The following is a 20,672-nucleotide window of genomic DNA, read 5'->3' on the forward strand; positions in this document are numbered from 1 at the left end:
AAAGTCAGATATGTGCTTGGTGAGGACAGAAAAATGGTCTTCTTAAATGAAATGAGTAATTCTGTGTTCTATCTTCAAAATTCTTTTTTAAATGTGTTGAAAATTAAAGCATAAACTAGTATCTATTTTTACAGAAGAGATTTTTGGGTATACTATTTTGATTTGATATACTATTCTCATTTGACAGGTTCTAAACTGATGGATTTCAACTCAAATATTGGTTTTCCTTGAAAAGCACAGAAATTAATACTATTTTTCCTTTAAAACAGTTTAACGCACATTTGATTCTCATTACTTACAGCAGTTATGTTCAATAAAGTCACTACAACTCTGGATTAACAGATATTGAACCACTGACCCTATGGAAAATACTAGGTTTAGGTTCCTGCAAACCTCACAACATCTTCCTCAATTAATCAACATATAATTTCATTTTATGTGTGCTTCCGTTTAAAGAATATGTGTATACATATATATTAACAGAATATATGTGAGACATATAACATCACATGTTATATGTTATATTCTTAATAAAACATATACATACATTCTTTAAACAGAATGTAAGTATACTTGATTCATTAACACTGAACTCAGGGCCAACAGCACTATAGCTCGTGCCTGAAGGAAGCTGTCTAACACACATATTTTTTTCAATAATGCACATAACATTTTACTTTTAGGAAAACCAGACAGCACTTCCGCACAGGGAGCCACTGTAAACAGTGAGATCATCAACAAAAAGTACAAACATGCAAAACCATGTCATGAAAGGGCACTTGTTTATTGCACGAGAGCTGGAACAAGATAACGGAGCACAGCCAGGTTCATCCTTGGGTGCGAATGTGCACACTGGGCAACTCCAACTGTTCACATGTGAAAAATTACATACAAGTATTGACTTTGAAGTCACAAATAAACGTTAGTGAGTAGGCAAATTAGCAAATACTGAAACCATGAATAAGGAAGATCGACTCTATAAAATGTTAAGTACGTACATGTCGTGTTTTTTGTTATGTGAAAATATGCTAAATGTGGTGCCGTGTTCAATAGTGTCAGCAAATTGCAGTAAAGATTGCCTGACACCGGCCGGGCGCGGTGGCTCAAGCCTGTAATTCCAGCACTTTGGGAGGCCGAGATGGGCAGATCACGAGGTCAGGAGATTGAGACCATCCTGGCTAACACAGTGAAACCCGTCTCTACTAAAAGAAATACAAAAAAATAGCCGGGCGAGGTAGCAGGCGCCTGTAGTCCCAGCTACTTGGGAGGCTGAGGCAGGAGAATGGCATAAACCCGGGAGGCGAAGCTTGCAGTGAGCTGAGATCCAGCCACTGCACTCCATCCTGGGCAACAGAGCGAGACTCCGTCTCAAAAAAAAAAAGATTGCCTGACACTTGAAAATGCGACCTTTCACCTCACAGTGACCTGTCAGAATTTCCCTCTGGTTCAAGGCTGAATAATGTCCCATTATATGTGTGTGCCACATTTTGTTTATCCACTCATCCATCAATGAACACTTGGGTTGCTTCCACTTTTTGGCTCCTATGAATAACACTGCTATGAACATGGTGTAGAACTGCTTCACAATTTCATTGTTTTCGGCCGGGCCTGGTGGCTCACACCTATAATCCCAGCACTTTGGGAGGCCAAGACGAGCAGAGCAGATCACTTGAGCTCAGAAGTGACCAGCCTGGCCAACATGATGAAACCCTGTCTCCAGTAAAAATACAAGAAAATTAGCTGGGCATTGTGATACATGCCTGTAATCCCAGCTATTCAGAAGGCTGAGGCAGGAGAATTGCTTGAACCTGGGAGGGAGAGGTTGCAGTGAGCCAAGATCACACCACCGCACTCCAGCCTGGGTCACAGAAGGAGACTCTGTCTCGAAAACTAATAATAATTTTCATGTTTTCTATATCATATGATCACATTGTTTATGGCTAATTAAAGAGCACATCAAGCTCCCCAAGCTTTATCATCCTACAGATAAACGTCGGGTTACAATGATGACAATAATCCACACTTTACTACTGACCATTCCCCTTACTTACCCAGATGGAACCCCGGCCTCCTTCCTCACCCAGATATTTCCTAGAGAATATCTCACATATGCTCACATTCGCCTCTCCCTTCAACTACCCCCACTCCACCACTGTACAGGAAAGTAAAGTTCCTGTGACTCACCTGCACTCCAGACCCTCAACTACTCCACCAACCCTGGGGCCTTAAGGCAATGCCATAAAGTGATTCTCTCCTCTCCCTTCATTATATCCACTCTCTTGTTCCACAGCAAAGGTGAATGAAGGAGTTGATCCAACAGGCTAGAGTGCTGCCTCGTTAAGAAGAGAAAGAGTAAGACCACAAATACTCAAACAGTAATAATTTAGAATTGTTGTGACATCTACGAATGATGATAAGGTAGAAGTGTTTATTACCAAGGGAAGGTTGAATTTCCTTCAACATTCTTCCCTTCCTACTGTGGAATCTTAACTAGATCTATGATAAAAAGCTCTGTCTACTTAGATGATACTCAATCTACAAAAAGGTTTACAAACAGTTCTGGTTTTTGGCTTGTCCAAGGCAGAACAAGCGTGAGAATTCTTTCCCTGTGACTGGAAGATTTCACTAGCTCCTCATTCACTCACATCCTTCTGACGTTCGGAGGTGCCCTGTTGGAAAAAGTGCCCTTCACGTCAAGATTCCTGAATACATAGTTGGCATTTACTAGCACTTACTGGATGCCAGGCTGAAGGCTTTATCTCCTTAATCCTCAGAATATCCTTACGAGCATTTACATATGAGGAAAAGTAAGGTTTGAAGAGGTTATGTAGCTTGCCAATAGGAACTCAAACTGGGACTCATTTTCTTTAATGCATTTCAGGGTTTCATTTGTATATTTAAAAAAAAAAAATCCAAATCAGATTTCTTTCCTTCTTTAGGACACTTTCTTTTCGTGTTCTAAGTAAAATGGTCTTTGTATTTTACTAAAAAGGGCCCCCAGCTGTGCATACACGATCTAGAGATTTTCCCCAGTAAAACCTGTTATTAATGCATCTCTAAAGCATATTTAAAATCATTAAAATTATATAGTTTCTTTTCGTACTCTTTCTTTTATTTCTTTCCTTTTTAAAATTTGAATGATTAAAGTTTAATTCTTAGACTTAACCTTTGCCAACAGTCTTCTCTTCCTTCCTACCTCAACTACTCCATCCCATGGTTACTCCCTAGGACCTGACTCAAGCGCTCCCTCTTCATCCGACATCATTTCCAGAGCTTGTCACTGTATCCACCCACGCTTTCCCTGGCACACACAGACAAACCGCAACAGCGGCTTGACCGTGTCCTCCACTTCACTTACTGCACCCAAGCAGCTGAACATGATCCCACACCAGATTGACAGTGCTTCGAGTCCTGGTCACCCGGCTCAGATGTGCCCTAAATGCAACTTGATATTTACACTGCTGCATTTCTCTCGCCCATTCCCTTTCCCATGCCTCTGTTCAAGCATTTCATACCTTTCCTCTAGCCTCAGACCTCCATACCCTCTCCCCCATCTTGATTCTCAGCTGACGACCTAACTTCATATTCCACTGAGAAAATCAAAATAATCAGAAAATAATTTCTAGAAGTGCCAACCTCTGCCCCTACTGCATTTCATGGATAAACTGACTTGGTATGGATAAACTGACCTGCTTGGAGGGAAGCCCAGCTCCTCACGTCATCCCACCCCGTCTTGCATATACAAGGACAGTAATTCTCTCTTTTTTTGCATCATTTAATCTCTTCCCTCAAGTGGATTATTCTCAGCCCATGGTGGTTTTTTTTTTTTTTTTTTTTTTTTGAGACGGAGTTTTGCTCTTGTTTCCCAGGCTGGAGTGCAATGGCGCGATCTCAGCTCACCGCAACCTCCGCCTTGCGGGTTCAAGCGATTCTCCTGCCTCAGCCTCCCAAGTAGCTGGGCTTGTTAGCATGCACCAACAAGCCCGGCTAATTTTGTATTTTTAATAGAGACAGGGTTACTTAATGTTGGTCAGGGTGGTCTCAAACTCCCGACCTCAGGTGATCCACCCCCTCGGCTTCCCAAAGTGCTGGGATTACAGACGTGAGCCACTGCGCCTGGCCAGCCCAGAGTCTTTCTCCTAAAACAGTCATTTCACTTTTTACCAAAAGCTCTAGCTTGACCCCAACATCCCTCTCCAACCACTGCTACATTTTTCCCTCCTCTCGTTAAAGGGTTTGTTTTAGATGCTGATTTTAAAGATCAAATTTGCTAATGGATCGTATTCTTTTAATATTAATATAACTAGCATCTATTAAGTGCTAATTATGTGCTAACCACTGTGCTAAATTGTCAAGGAAATTGTCACAGCGACCTCTCTACTGCTCCCCTGATCTCTGACTTTTTTCCTGCTACTCACTTTCCCCTCACTCCCTTCCCTTCAGCTGGAATGTGTCAGCTGTTCGGGAATGCTCATCCCTGGAACGTGTCAGGTGTGTCTCTTCCTCAAAACCTTTGCATTTGCTGTTCTTTCAGCTTGCTCTGCTCTTCTTCCAGATATCCTCATGGCACTCTCTTCAAAAAAAAAAAAAAAAAAAAATATATATATATATATATATATATATAGGTCCAGATACATTGCCCTAGCAGGATTTTCAAGTGTTCCCAAGACCTTTTTCAAGGGTCCATGAAGTCAACACTATTTTCACAATAATCCTAAAATATACACAGCTTTTAATATTCTGCAATGCACTCATAAAGCTCTAAAGAACATTTTTGAAACCTGAATGTGGAACCATTTTATCAGTTTTTACGAGAGCCAGCAAGAAATACCAGATTTTTCTTGCCATAATAGCTAAGAACATATCACTCCATCCCCTTGTATCAACTACACCTGAATAAATAGGTAAAAACAGCAGATAACCTGAGATTCTACACTTTCAAAGTATTTCAGCAGATGCCTGGTTTAACCCGTGAAGTGTTTAAAGTACATGCCGTTTATTCAGTCTTCAAAAATAATTTGGATTTTATGCCTGGAGTTGGCCGTAACTAAAACTGCCTTAATTAAATCTCCTACAGAACTACCGTCACACAAAGGTGAAGTCTGGATTATGTCCGGACCTCACAAGGGAGGACATCGTAAGGACACCTCCCAAGTGGATGCAGGTGAGGGAAACACATTGCAGACCTCACTCCCACCCACACTGAAGACTGATAGAACAGATTTCTTTGTTCTATCAAGAAAAGCTAGAAAAGCTTTTCCCCCTTAAAATCTAGAGGGCTCCCCCCCCCCCCCCCGGTAATACAACTTTATAACTGGTCTTGTTGCTCTGGCTACCTGGGATCAAATTTACAACTCATCTCTAACTGTGCAAGACACCCCACTCTATATATTAGCCTTCTAACCTTCCTCCTGATCTCATAGTCCTCTAGTCCTATTTTACCTAAGCTTAATACACAGTGTGGAATATAAACCATTTTGAATATTTTGAAAAATGTGTGGAAATAATGGTATATAAATAAAAAATCAAACAGAGAAATAGGAAAAGGGAGATACCTGTAACATTTGGATGGATAAAAACGCCTGCCTTACTTTGGAAACAGAGAAGAGTTTTGCATGACTGGACAGAGGATGACAGTGACAGAAAACACAACTGGAATACCATGGCATTGGCTCGCCTAGGGTGTTTGGAGTCCAGATATCTGCATATATAGCTTCTGTCACTTCACTAAGATCTCTGTTCAAATATTACCTTATCAAAGACAGCCTATCCTGGTTAACTGAACCAAAATATTTTACACACACACACACACACATACACACACACACACACACACACACACACACACACATACACACACACCCTCTCCATCTCTCCTTCTCCCTTTACCCTGCTTTATCTTCCTTCATTATGCTTATGAACACCAGCTATATGATAGAACCGGGTCTGTCTATATGTTAATTAACTTCTCCCTTGATAGACTATAAGCTCTGTAACAGCAGGGCTTTTATGTTCTTTTACCATCCCAGCACCTAGAATAGAACTCAATAAAAATTGGCTGAATGAATAGAAAGGTCGTTTACTATCAAGTTAGGAAAGACTAATTTAGACTTTATCCCACCAGTAATGGGCAATATCTAAGAGCTTATGCAAAATGTATTATGTATCATATTTCTCTTTTCTAAAGATAACTCTGGCACTGGAGTAGAGAATGGAGAAGAGAGGAAATACATGGCAAAAATCCAAATGACAGATAATAAAGGTTAAATGAAGTTAGGGTAAGCAGCAAATGGAAAGGGAGAAATGAATTCATGAGAGATTCATGTAGCAAAGGGACAATATATCATAATGATATAGGAGTTAAGAAGGAATTACTTAGACAGATAGCAAAGGTATGGGAGTCCTTGGTAAGGCTTTTCTTTTTAATGAAAAGCAGCCCCAAATCATTTTCTAACAAAGAGCAGCCTACAAGCTGGGAGCCTGCATAGGTGAATGCCCGCAGGAACTAACGACTAGACATTTTCAAGATGGCAGTTCCATCTTCCCTTCTCTGCCAGCTACGTGTATTGAAAGGAGCAGACAAGATGGTGCAGATCAATGGGAAAGCCCAGTTGCATAAGAAGATTAGGGTAGGGCAACCAGCCTTCCACACGTGCTATGTAAACATCATACCTGACCGAACCAATCTGTGAGCCCTGTGTAAATCAGACACCACCTCCTCAAACTGGACTATAAAACTCGGTACATTTGCCACCAGCCAGTCCTTTCTGCTCGGAGACCCTTTCCTCTATGGAGGAAGTTGTTTCTCCTTCTCTTCTATTCTACCTATTAAATCTTCACTCCTAAACTCTTCCTGTGTGTCCATGTCCTAAGTTTTCCTGGACTGTGACAACAAACCCCAGAGTATATACCCCAGACAACGTAGCCACTTCAAAAACAGTTAAATCACGCATCAAACAAGTCACTTGACATGTGCGACCTGGGGCATGTTACTTATCTAATCCTTGCTTTCCTTATTTCTAAAAAGGAGAGAATAATTGTACTTACCTACCTCATAGTTTTACTGTGAGGATTAAATAAGATCTAAGATACATAGAATTGACCAAATGTGGTGACCGCTGACAATGAGTGAGGTCCTCGTGGGTGGGGACGCGTCTCTTTCATACACTTCTAAATCACCAGCACCTAACACTATGCCTGGCCATAGCAGGCACTAAACGGGTATGTGATGAAAGCAAATGAATTAATGATGGTGATTAGCAAGACAAAAAGTCAATCTCTTCTATACGAGGCAATTTATTCTATAGGACATAAAAGCTGTGGAGCAACATTTGGCTGGGAGTGGGTGGACTGCACAAATATGTTCAGTTTGAGAACATGGAGACTGAGATGGCTAGGGGACCCCCTACAGGAAGTGTCTGGTAGGCCCAGATCTCAGAAATACAGGCTAGAAAAAAGTCAGTAGAGCTGGTGGCCAAAGCCTAATCTAATTGATTAAATTAACTTAGAAAGGGGCAAACAGAATTAAGACTTCTAGGAAACAAAAACATTTGACAATAAAGGAATCAGGGATAGAGGCTAAGAGGCAGTGAAAAGATAGTAAGAAAGATAAGAGAACTTGGCCAGGCCCAGTGGCTCACGCCTGTAATCCCAGCACTTTGGGAGGCCAAGGCGGGTGGATCACCTGAGGTCAGGAGTTCACAACCAGCCTGGCCAACACGGTGAAACCCCATCTCTACTAAAAATACAAAAATTAGCCAGGTGTGGTGGCATGCATCTGTAATCCCAACTGCTTGTAATGCTGAAGCAGGAGAATCACTTAAACCTAGGAGGCAGAGGTTGCAGTGAGCCAAGATTGTGCCACTGTACTCCAGCCTGGATGAGAGAGTAAGACTATATATATATATATATATATAAAGATAAGAGAACTTAAACTTTGAAAGCAAAAGAAGAGAAGATATGAGAAGATGTGGTCAATAGCATCCAAACTGGCAAGAAGCAGTTGACAAAAAACTAGAGACCACTCGATTTAAGCAATTAAAATTATTAAGGACCTTTGCAAAAGAAGTTTCATGAAATAGCTGCAGTAGAATAAAGAGTAAATAGAAGCTGAAGAAGGGCAGATAAGAAGGCTCTTAGAAAGATATTTCAAGATTAAGTAGAATGGGCCATAGAAGCACCTAAAAGTCAACCTGGCCAATTATTTCCACTACCACCTCCAAGTGGTCATTCGTTCTTATTAAAATATTTTTTCAACAGACACTTGAAGACCAGGTGCGGTGGCTCACACCTATAATCCTAGCACTTTGGGAGTCCCCTTCATGTTACAATCCAATGTGGCTAATGGGATTCAGGGAGAAGCACAAAGGGCTCTGCTCCATGAAGTCATTCAGGGATCCAGGCTCCTTCCACTGGATAATCTACATCTACCTGGCAGGTGAGGGAAAACACAGGGTGTGGAGAGTCCCACAAACAGCTTGAGAGGCCAAGTGACAGACATCACTCTCACCTGTACTTCACTGGCTAGTTACATATCTCCATCTATCTGCAACGGGAAAAGGAAGTCTAATGGCGGGCCAAGAAGAATAGAAAAACACAGTTATCAGTGGGCAGAGCATTCTCTGTCCCCTTAAGTAACATGTATGAGGCCATCTAATAGTACATGAAAAGCTGAGAATCAAACCCAACACTATCTAACTTCTCCAGGAATCTTGCTGTTCTATGCTGCTGGCTCACTCCATTTCATTGAACCCACCGGCAAATTTAACATTTCTCCAAATGAAAGTAACAACAGCTGGTTTATATTCAAGAGTTCAATATTACTGTGGAATTATATTGTGTATACAGTAAGTCCTCACTTAACAACATCAATAGGTTCTCAGAAACTGTGATGTTAAGTGAAATGATGTACAGTAGGTCCTAGAATAACACTTTTCATGCAACATCATTTCATTATAACATCAGTGAGAAAGAAAATTGGGTTTGTTATACGTCATTTCACTTAAAAGTCAGTTTCCATGAATCTATCAACGATGTTGAGTGAGGACTTACTATATATATATATGTATTTTTTTCATCTATCTCTATTTTCTGACCTGCAGTTCCCCTTCACAAATCAATGGTTTTAACCTTCTGTGGGGCATACACATAGACATAAACTTTGGGGGGAGCCCTCTAAAACCCAACCAAACCAGGCATGCATGAATGCCAGGCTAAGAACTTTCTCTATAGTACTTTACTTTAGACACTGTTAACTCACTTTCAACTTTCTACCCGGTTCCCCCCAACCCCTTTCAGCCCCACTGACCTCCCTCTTTGCAGCTGCTATTCCTTCTACTTAGCCTGCTCTTCCCCCAGAGGTCCACATGGCTCATTGCCTAAAAATCCCTTCGCACTCCACCTCCACTTACAGCCATGCTTTATTTCTCTCTATAGCACTTCTCACCTTCTCATATACTATGCATTTCATGTATTTACAAGTTCATAAATTCTCCTTGCATTAAAATGTGAGCTCCATGAGGGCAGAGGTTTTTGTATATTTTTTGCATATTGCTCTATCCCTGGTACCTACATCAGTACTTGGAACACCATAGATATTTCTTTGAAAGCATGAATTGAGGAGCAACAAAGGAGTAAACTGAGAAGAAGCACACGGAAAGATGCATGATATTGAAAATGTTACCATTCTGAAGCTAGATTCACGGGTGTTCATTTTACCATTGAGATTCACAAACTACAGAGATATTATATATTCTTAAAAATATCAAATATTATAATATCACTTAATTTTAAAGTACTACAAGAGTGTAGATGAACAATACAACTCAAATCACCATGCTTGCTCAGATATAAACTCTTGTACTTTTTCTTACCTAAGTAAAATAGTGAGATGGAGAAAAGTAGGCCGAAAAAATCCTGTCATTTTCATTCCCTAGCTAGGTAAAAATAAATTTCACTCATATTTTTTCCTCAAATATGTTTTAATAGGCCATGTGGAAAATTACTTCACGTGATTCTTTTTAACACTATACCATGACCTTTCAAAAATGGCATCTTACCTTATAGAAGTGAAACTAAGAGTTTTCTTTGAAAACCTATTTGAAGAGTTAGGTACCTAGAAGCATTTTCTTTTAAAATAATCCTTTTAAAAGTACATTAAAAATGTCTCAATTATTTTTTGTTAAGTTTAATTCAAATGAATATAAATTTCAGCTGGAATTTTTTATTTCAAAATTTACTTTTCAAATGTGCAGTCATATATCTGACCCTAAAAACACAGGATCCTAATGCAGAAAGGCATGATGAAACCTAAAACATCGACGAGAGATATGCTCACAGATTAAACAAATGAATAAAGGCGGGAACAGGAAGAAGGAGGAAATAAGGGAGAGGAAAAGAGGAATTTAAAGGAGAGAGGAAAGGGGGAAGGGAAGGAGAAGGAGAGACCAAGAGAAGTAAGGAGCCCGCCTGCCTGCACACACACATGCTTGCATGCTGTAGATTAACGTTTCACTGCCCAAGAAGCTATGGGGCTACTGAAAGCAAGGCATCTGGAACCCACCCATTTTAATCCACTGTGAAAGGGATATGGGTACAATCATCAGAAGGAACTGCTTTTGAGTTCCAGCTTTGTCCGTTACTCAGCAGATATTCAAACTCGGTCTCAGGATAATCATTTGTAAAATTTAGGTAACTGTACACAACCATTTCTTAAGATCATGTATAGAAAACTGCTGTGTAACCAAGAAAATGCTAAATAGAAAAGTATTTTTAAATTTCTGAATTAAATGCACCAAGCTTGTATTTAAAAAGATCTACTATACTAAATTACATTCTGGTGGTCTGAAAAAGCATTGATACTCAAATGACACAGTGAGAAGGTCAGAGATTCCAGCTCTACACACGATAAAGTTAACCGTACTTCCTCATATAAAACAGAAGCCTAACAGTCTCCCAAATAGCCTCACAACAAAAAGCAGGAGGGAGAGAATTATTACCATATATGATCATTTGAAAAAAAAAAAAAAGGAACTATATAAAATAGGAATGATGTACATTGACTCCTAATTTAAAACTACTATCACCAATAGTTGTTGATCATTTTAAAATCATTTAACCAACTCAAAAATACAAATATTTCTTTATTTCTCTTATTTTAGAGGCAAGGTCTTGCTCTGTCACCCAGGCTAGAGTGCAGTGGTTCCAAGTTGCTGGGACCACAGGTGTCACCACAGCCAGCTAACTTCCTTATTTTTTTAATGTTTTATAGAGATGGGGTCTCCCTGTTTTGCTAAGGTTTGTCTCAGACTCTTGGCATTAAGCAGTCTTACCAGCTCAGCCTCCCAAATTGCTAGAATTACAGGCACGAGCCACGGTGCCCCGTTACAAATGTGTTTCCAGTGACTAAACAGTCATAGAGTAAAATACTCAATATCCAACAAAACCAAACAAATTTGCCAAGGGAAACTGTAACCTACTAACATGTTATGGCCTTTTTCAAAGGTCTATTCTTAGATGTAAAACAAACTCTCTTTAATTAAAACCTTTGCTATTAAACACATTTCCTGAGTAAGTAAAGCCTAACAAATCCAATATGAGTGAAAAACACTGTACCCTGGGAACAGAAAGGGGCCCCACATCCTTTATAATGGTAGTTTCATATAACCTTTTGCCTCTTTACCACAATAGCAAACAAGCAAACTTAAACTAAATGAAAGAGTTCTAAATTTAGATACTTTAAAATAAGGCATCTTTAAGTTATATGTAAAGGTTTAGCAAATTATTTATTACGTCTCTTATCTTTAATAATGGGATATCATGTTTAACTTGTAATCAAAATGGAAAGAAAGCTGTTATACCATATATTACCGTACTGAGAGTCAGAATTTCCAGTCTATATTTAGTTCACATTAAAATGGAAGCAAAGACGCAAACCAAGCTAAAAATAAAATGTTCTACAAAGATGAGATTTTTTAAATGGACTGAAATCTAGCTTTATTTGGTCCCTTAAATGTGGATCAGATTTAACAGCACCTTAACTTTGCAATGCTTGGCAAACCTAACTATACTACCTTCCTTTTTCTAACACAGGTGCCAGCAAACTACAGCCCACAGATTATATCCATGGGCCATATCCTGCCGGCCGCCTGATTTTATACAGTCAACGAGCTAAGGTTTTCACATGTTCAAATTGATTTCTTAAAAAGAGGAATAATAATATTTCTTAGCACATGAAAATTATATGAAATTCAAATTTCAGTGTCCTTAAATAAAGTTTTGTTGGAACACATCAACACTTAAAGTATTGTCTATGGCTGTTTGATACTACAATGGTAAAGTAGAGTAATTTTTTTCTTTTTTTTACTAAGGTATAACTGACAAATAAAAATTTTATATATTTCTGGTACATGGAGTGATTTTTCATGTATGTATACATTATGAAATGATTAAATCAAGCAAATTAATATATCCATCAGCTCACATACTTAATTTTTTGCGGGTGAGAATATTTAAGATCTATTCTTGGCAATTTTTAAGTATACAATGCTTTATTATTAACTACAGTCACTTTGTTGTACAAAAGAATTTCTTCTATTCTCCAGAATAAGAACTTATTCTCCAGAATCATTCTGGAGTTCTCCAGTTCTCCCCAGCACCCTCCCCTTCTTAGTAACCTCCATTCTCTGAGCTAAATAACTTCAGCAGACACATTATGGCCCACAGAATTTAAACTATTTACTATCTGGCCCTTTATGGGAAAAGTTAGCCAACTTCTGGCCTGAATGTGTGTTAATTGCTTGAGATATCCTTCTGCTCACCACCTATCAAAATGTAAAAGTTCCTACTTGCTTCTCATTTCATATTGAGTTTCAGAGCAATAAACCTGTCAGTATCACTTTACTCTCATTTCCTAATATTCTTCTGGCCATGTTTCTGTTTCCCATCTATTTGGATCATTATGATTCCCATGTTTCCACTCAGAACTCTAGCTAATAAATAATATTTCCTAATTTATTCTGCTTCTCTTTTAAATGCTGGCCATGAACCATCATGAACCCAGTAATGGGCTGCCACCTACAATTTCAAAAACACAGAGCAAGTCTTCTCCAGTATACTTCACCTAGCGTTTGTGATGAAAGATAACGTTTAATGGCACAAATTAAAATTGTATAAGGCAGTGAAAAATGCAAATCAATATTTTCATATACTGCCTTACCATAAAGGAACAGGAGTTTATTTATACATCCTTCATATTAAATTGAAACCAAGATATCAATTGAAGAATGTGATCATTATCCTTACTGGGCTTAAAAATACATGTTTTTGGCTGGGTGTGGTGGCTGACGCCTGTAATACCAACACTTTGGGAGGCCAAGGCAGGTGGATCACGAGGTCAAGAGATCGAGACCACCCTGGCCAACATGGTGAAACCCCGTCTCTACTAAAAATACAAAAACTCAGCTGGGCGTGGTGGCGTGTGCCTGTAGTCCCAGTTACTCGGGAGGCTGAGGCAGGAGAATCACTTGAACCCGGGAGGCAGAGGTTGCAGTGAGCCGAGATCGTGCCACCGCACTCCAGCCTGGCAACAGAGTGAGATTCCGTCTCAAAAAAAAAAAATATATATATATATATATACACACACACACACATATATACACACACAGTTATATATATATATAATTAGTAGTAGCAGTAAGATTTGTTTTATTTCTTTTATTTTACTTTAAATTCTGCGTTGCATGTGCAGAACCTGCAGGTTTGTTACATAGATATACATGTGTCATGGTGGTTTGCTGCACCAAAAATATATCTTAATCCAGATAGAATACTGGTGTGTTTTTTGGTCTTGTTTTGGGTTTGTTTTCTTCTTTGAGATGGAGTCTCACTATTGCCCAAGCTAGTCTTGAATTCCTGGGTTCAACTGATTGTCCTACCTTGGCCTCTGAAAGTGGTAGGATTACAGGCATGAGCCACTGCCTTCAGCCTAGATAAAATGTTGATGCAAAATTCTGAATATCTTTTGTGTTTAGGTATGTTTTACCTAAATTTAGAGACTCATTTGTGGCCATTAGCTGTAAGAAGACATATGAATGTCAAAAATAAATAAATAAATGAGAACACAATAAACCTCATCAGGAAGTATTTTTGACACATGCAGTTTAACCTTAGCAGAGATGACCTAAGGGCAGAAAAAGTCATTGAGATGGTTACCATTTGTTTATACTGTTTGGTTTATGATTGTTGAACAATCCTAGGCTGTAAGCCTGACCAAGTTTCTTCCAGTCATTCCCATAAAATGAAAGGTTGCAGTATTCATAGGCCAACAAAAAGCACGCAAAGCTTCTTTCACATTCATCCTCAAAACCCAATTTGTCTGAATCTATATTAGCATTGTTTCAAAAATGTCTTATTCTCAGTAAATAACTGTGAAATTCTCTACAACAGTACGTCTGAATGCAAATCCAAAAACTCAAGAAGGTAAAGAGGAGGAAGACATATGACAGGTGTTAGGACTCCATTTTGGCCTTCCTACATCAGTACCACTTTCACTTTTGGACATAAGTGACTTTCTGTCTTTGGGAAATAAAGGCAGCCATAAAATCATTCAGTGTCTAGCACCTGAGTGACTAGATGAGACCACCTGAAATTCCACTTAGGTTATTCAGAGAAAGGAAAAAGTTCAAAACAGAGAAAGAGGAAAATAGTAGAGAGGACAGCATAGACATACAATGAAACCAGGAATAAATGGAAAATGAAAAGGGGAACAAAAAGTATACTGTATGGAGTTATGATGAGGGTGCTAAAATATACATGAGGATTTTATTAAGCCACACTGATTTCAAAAGCAATACCAGTTCCATTCTTTACTTAAAAAGTCATCAAATCCACTATGAAAAAGCTGAGATTAGTGTACTGTCCTAAAACAACCCATATTTACTTCTGCAAAGAACTGGTTAGTTAAATGATGACATATTAGGTTGAACCATATGAAGCATTCCATATTTGACCAGTTTTGACCTACTGACAAAGCAGGATGGATGAGCAAGAACTGCTTGTGCTGTCTTAAAAATGACCGGGGCTGAGCGCCGAGGCTCACACCTGTAATCCCAGCACTTTGGGAGGCAGAGGTGGGCGGATCACCTGAGGTCGGGAGTTCAAGACCAGCCTGACCAACATGGAGAAACCCCGTCTTTACTAAAAATAAAAAATTAGCTGGGCGTGGTGACGCATGCCTGTAACCCCAGCTACCGGGGAGGCTTGAGGCAGGGGCAGGAGAATCGTTTGAACCTGGGAGGCGGAGGTTGCAGTGAGCAGAGATCATACCATTGCACTCTAGCCTGGGCAACAAGAGTGAAACTCCATCTAAAAAAAAAAAAAAAAAAAAGAAAGACTGGGCTTTGAGCTAATCTTAGGGCCTACCTCTCCTCCAGGAGCTCCCATCTTACACACCTGTGCAGGGACACAGAAAGTATTTGTCTTTTTCTAAAGATCCTTCCCTTAATTCTCATCTGAATCATAATTGAAGACTTGGAACCAACGTTAAATTTAGTAGTTCTCATTCTATAAATTCCCCCTATTGCTCTCACTTTCTTCACATATCAGTATATGTGATAAAAGACATAAATGCTGAAGTCTGTGACATACATGAACAGTCCAATTGCAGGAGATGGGGTATGAGGTTGAAGTTCACTAGTCTCAGAAATCTTATACCCTGATCTCAGGTGTTCATATATGAAAATGTTGATGAACTTACATGCTCTCTAACATATGAGAAAGTGTAAAATGCAGAATTTCTGACATTCAATACACTTTTGAAATTCAAGCAATATTTCATTTCATAATCAAAAATTATCTCTCATCATGGCAAAATGTATATGCTAAATGTTTTTATTGGAAAGACAGAAAATCACAAATAATGTGCTTTTTAAATTTACTTTTAGTCTCCATAAGCATATAATCTTAGCTATTACAATGAGCGCATGAAACCTATAAAATATAGTGGTACTCCCAACAAATTTGTTGTTTGACGTGATTCAATTCAATTTAGAGTCATCTCTCAGTTTTCTTTCGAACAGTAGAAATCTACTGGTTAATCCTGATATAAGTATGCATGGAATTTTGATCATTTCATATAAACATATAGCATACACGTTTGTTTGTTTGCTTGTTTATTTAAGAGACAGAGTCTCATTTCATTGCCCAGGTTGGAGTGCAATGGCACGATCTCAGTTCACTGCAGCCTTGAACTCCGGGGCTCCAGTGATCCTCAGGTACCTTGTTTTCCCAAAGTGCTGGGATTACAGGCGTGAGCCACCATGCCTGGCTTCCATACAATTTTTTTTTTCCTTAACCTGCCATTTTGCCCATCATTAACACAGTTTTATGAACTTTTTTCAGAATTAAGATTTGAAATGTTAAAAACACTTTTAGGAAAAAGTCCCTAACTTTTTAGCCTTAATCTTATAAAAACACATTAAATGTCATATTCTTAATTTACTACAAACTCAAAAAGTCACTATTAAAAGGAGTTACAAGATGTACTCTTAACTAAGGTGACTGAATCCCTAACTCTCTAATAAGTGTGTCTTGTCAACGGTTGTTCTTGTGTGTTGTTCTTACACATATGTATTTCAGAAAATAAGGAGGCAGCTTAATACAAACATTAATCCACTAGCTTTTTTTGGACAGTCTAACTGTCCTTCAGGCTGGAGTGCAGTTGCGCAATCTCTGCTCGCGGCAACATCTGCCTCCTGGGTTTAAGCGATTCTCCTGCCTCAGCCTCCAGAGGAGCTGGGATCATAGGTGCGTTCCCCAAAGCCCAGCTAATTTTTGTAGTTAATAGAGATGGGGTTTCATCATGTTGGCCAGGTTGGTCTGGAACTCCTGGCCTCAAGTGATCCGCCTGCCTCAGCCTCCCAAAGTGCTGGGATTACAGGCATGAGCCACCGTGACCTGCCTCTACAGGCATTAAATAAAAATTATTTTTCCAAATAGGAGTTCATTGACTTTAGGGAAAATTTTTTCATAAAAATAGGTGTAGAATGAATTTTTTGCAAATTTATTTTTAAAGACGGTACCCAAAGCCAACGATTTTATTGGTTCCCTTTTCAAATTCCTCATTAAAGTTCCCTACTGGAAACAGACTCTGTGAAGATTTTTAAACTACGATAAAAATTAGAATATATAAAAATCCTTTACTGCCCATAAGCATCTGCTTTGTGTATGTTCATGATCAAATTAAAAATTAACTTTGAGACCTCACAGGTCGACAGCACAAGCTCCATTAACAAGAGTAATACACCATTTTAATGTCCACATAACACAGAGATAACTTTTCATTATTAAAAAGAACCACAGATGCATGGTTCTGAACCCTGCACTTGGCGGGAACCTGTGACAAGAAAGCCAGGCCAGCCCTTGGAGCCACGCAGGGTGCGGTTAAGCCTCGAGCATCATGTCCCACTGGCCTGCCTTGGGGCTTCTGCCTCCCAGACTGCATGCAGCAGGAGGCAGAGAGGCAGGAAAGGCTGACCGGTGCCACCTCCCACCCACCCTCTGAGTGGGCCTAAGAGGGAAAGCAGCAGGGCTCACTGCAGCGCGGGCTGGTTGGCCAGCACACGGGCACGCTCCCCAGAACAGCAGGGGAAGAAAAATTGAAACTCTCCTTTTAAGTTCCCTAAGTGGGAACTCGCGACTGCACGTCAGCTTTTTCCCACGCTCCCGCCGAGCCGCGGGTTCCCTGCACCCGCCTCTACCAGCCGAATTCCCCGGGAGCCCAGGCTCGCAGCCTACCGCACGCTAGCCGGGAATCCTAGCCCCAGCACCCCGGTCCAGCGACCCCCCCCCGGGCCCCGCCCCGCCCCACCCCCCCCGCCCCCCCCGCCCTCCCCGCCTTCCCCGCCTTCGCCGCCTTCCCGGGATCGCCCGGCGCGCTCCAGCGCTCCAGCGCCCCCGCGCCCTCTCCACCTCCCGCTTTCCACGCGGCCTTCAGGCCCGCCTCCTCCGCCCTACCTTGGTCCGGATCTGCCCGGAGGTGGACACTTTGCGGATCAGTTTCTGGGGTCCCTCTTGCTCCGCTTCGCTGTCAGACGAATCCTCTCCCAGCCCCGCCGAGGCAGCGGCGGAGGGGACCGCGGCGCCGGCCCCGGCGGCCGCTCCTCCAGCGGCTCCCGGAGGGTGGTGCTGGCCTCCGGCCCCTGCCATCCTCTCCGACTCCTGCAGGGACACAGCACCGCCCGCCGGGGGCGGCGGCGGCGGTCAGCGGGTGGGTTCTGCCCAAGCGGAGCCCGGAACCCCGCGCCCGGCCGCCGCCGCCATCTTCCGTTCCCCAGCTACCCCCGCGGGGGAAGGGTCGCCCGGGACAGGAGCCCTCCAGGCAGGAGTCCGCCCGGCTCCTCCGCCTGGTTCCCGCCGGAGCGGCGGCCGCGGTGGGGCACAGGGGTCGCTGACCCCCGCCCGCCTGGGACCCCTACGCACCCAGCCTTGGATAGGACCAGCGCGGGTAGAGAGGATGGGGTGACAGGGTTTGGAACAACGTCTCTTCCACTCCCTCTACGATCTGGGGTCCCCAGGATGGACAGGAGCGTGGGGGAGGCAGGAAACCTCTGCAGCCCACCCCGCAGTGGCGATGCCCGCACACCCCCTCTCACTTCTGTGCAGCAGGGGCAACACCGATCCCTGGGGAAGAATGGAAACCTGCAGCTTCCTCCCGGCACCCTTGGGTGCACCCGCCACCTCCTGGACCCCGAATCTCTCCAGAGACACTTGGGCCTCGCCGCGCGGTTCCAGCTGAATAAAAGTCCCCTCTGCCCCCAAGACAGTCGGGCGCTGCCCCTCGTCGGTCTCCTGACCCCCCAGCCCCACTCCGAGGACCGTACCTCTCCCGCCTCCGCCAGGGCCGTCCGATCCTCTCAGCTCTCCCGACTGCGGCGTTCAGTTTCTGGCCCACCCCCACCCCCATCCGGCGCACACGGAAGAGAAGAGCATTTTCCGGGAGGTTCAGCTCCGCTCTGAGAACTTTTCGTTCAGAAAGAGCGATCCCCTTCGGCTAACAGGAAACTGGGAAGGGCGTGGAGAAAGCGCAGAAACAAGAGACTACACGCAGCCCAAGACGACAGAATGCCCAAGAACTGTCTAAGCTGAAGCGCTAACCGAGATTGCCTGGAAGAAAACAATACACTCGAGCCATGCGAACACCAGTACCCGAGACAAAAAGCCTTGGAAGTCCTGGCAGAGCCACTCCCTAGCCCCGACTAGAGCAAGAGGAAATGGGATCAACAGGCTGTAGCCACCGCGCACAACTCCCCTGCGAGCTGGCTGCGCGAGCACTTGGGAACCGCGGACTGGCAGCGGGTTGTGCACGCTCAACGTCAAAGAAGCCTCACAGGTGTGAGAGGGCTGCGGGAGAAGACACTAAAACGACAGATCCCTCTTGTCATCCAAAGAGAACACCAAACTGGTGTTAGCTATATTTTTAAACAGGACAAAAAGTCCCTGCCAGACTGTGGAGTCTCTCCACCTGGAGAAAGCAGTCAATCTCCGTTATCATGTTCATGCCTTTCAGTACCCATTCCTTTCGTATTTTTTCAGTTGACATGACCTTTAAGGTTCCTCCAAGCTAAGGTTCTGTTGTTTTTTTTTTTTTTTTTAACTTGCAGTCTTACTCTCAAAAAGAAATTTGATTTATTGGAGCTAACAGTTCTAAGAAGTTTTAAGAAATAGTATGCAATCCCAATACTGGACATCACATTGTAAATTAAATTCATTAAGATGTAAAATGTGTTTAGTTCAAATATTTAAAGACAGCAGACTGCTGCTATGTAATAATAACAGAGAAGCTATTTCTGCAGCTAATATTGACTCCTTCAGGAAAGGAAGGAGTTGGGCAAAATGAATTTTAAGAGCGCTTAGAGCTCTACAAATGTGTAATTCTTTATCTGCAAAGAACATATTTCTGGAAATTCTTAAAAGAGAAAAATAATCAAAATAATGGCCTTCATCCCCACCTGTTTGGTCATGGACAAGCCCAATATTTTGGAAACGTAGACAAGGACACCTAGTACAGGGTCTTTTGAAAGAATAAACTTAGTTTAGTCCTCTCTTTTAATGTAAAGAAACTAAGGCCCCAAATTACAAACTGACCAAAGTCAAAATCATGCGGTTACTATTCTAATGTTCTATTCACTTGACCACACTGTATAACAAAAGTCAGTCTGTCAGTTACCATATACTTCTATTCATACTTTGTTTTATACAGCAACATTTTCCAGAATCCAGGCAGCGAGTGATTAAACTGAAAGGCATTATCTCATGCCCACGCTGATTTTGTGATTTTAAGAGGTTAGATTACACACCTCACCCTTTGATTCAGACACTGATTGCTTAAAGATACTTAAAATGTTTCATATCCCAGAGCTGAGCCATTAATACTTCAGAGTAAAGGTATTCCCTTCTCATAAAGATTTAACCTCAGAGCCAGCTTTGCACTTCTGCAATCACCTCTTCTGAAGAGCCAGTTTCAACCAATCCATTATTTAAGATACCTGACTTACTACCCTCTTCTCGGTCTTATCTGTAAATTAGAAGTTTTTAGAATGAATATCTAATTTGTTCACTGTGTACCTGCAATGTACTTCACCTTCTTTAAAAGTATTACAACATCAAGGTCTCAA

The 20,672-nt window shown here is 41.6% G+C and overlaps 1 protein-coding gene across 1 annotated transcript in view; it reads right to left on the reverse strand.

Annotated features, from left to right (window-relative positions):
• Window positions 1–20,672, reverse strand: part of DGKH (diacylglycerol kinase eta) — a 204,228-nt gene that overhangs the window by 177,935 nt on the left and 5,621 nt on the right. Inside the window, exon 2 of the mRNA XM_023208912.1 lies at window positions 18,013–18,216. Within this exon, the coding sequence (XP_023064680.1) occupies window positions 18,013–18,216 (204 nt within the window). The remainder of the gene's footprint in view (window positions 1–18,012; window positions 18,217–20,672) is intronic.

This window comes from Piliocolobus tephrosceles, chromosome X, assembly GCF_002776525.5.
Source record: "Piliocolobus tephrosceles isolate RC106 chromosome X, ASM277652v3, whole genome shotgun sequence".
Classification (NCBI taxonomy): domain Eukaryota; kingdom Metazoa; phylum Chordata; class Mammalia; order Primates; family Cercopithecidae; genus Piliocolobus; species Piliocolobus tephrosceles.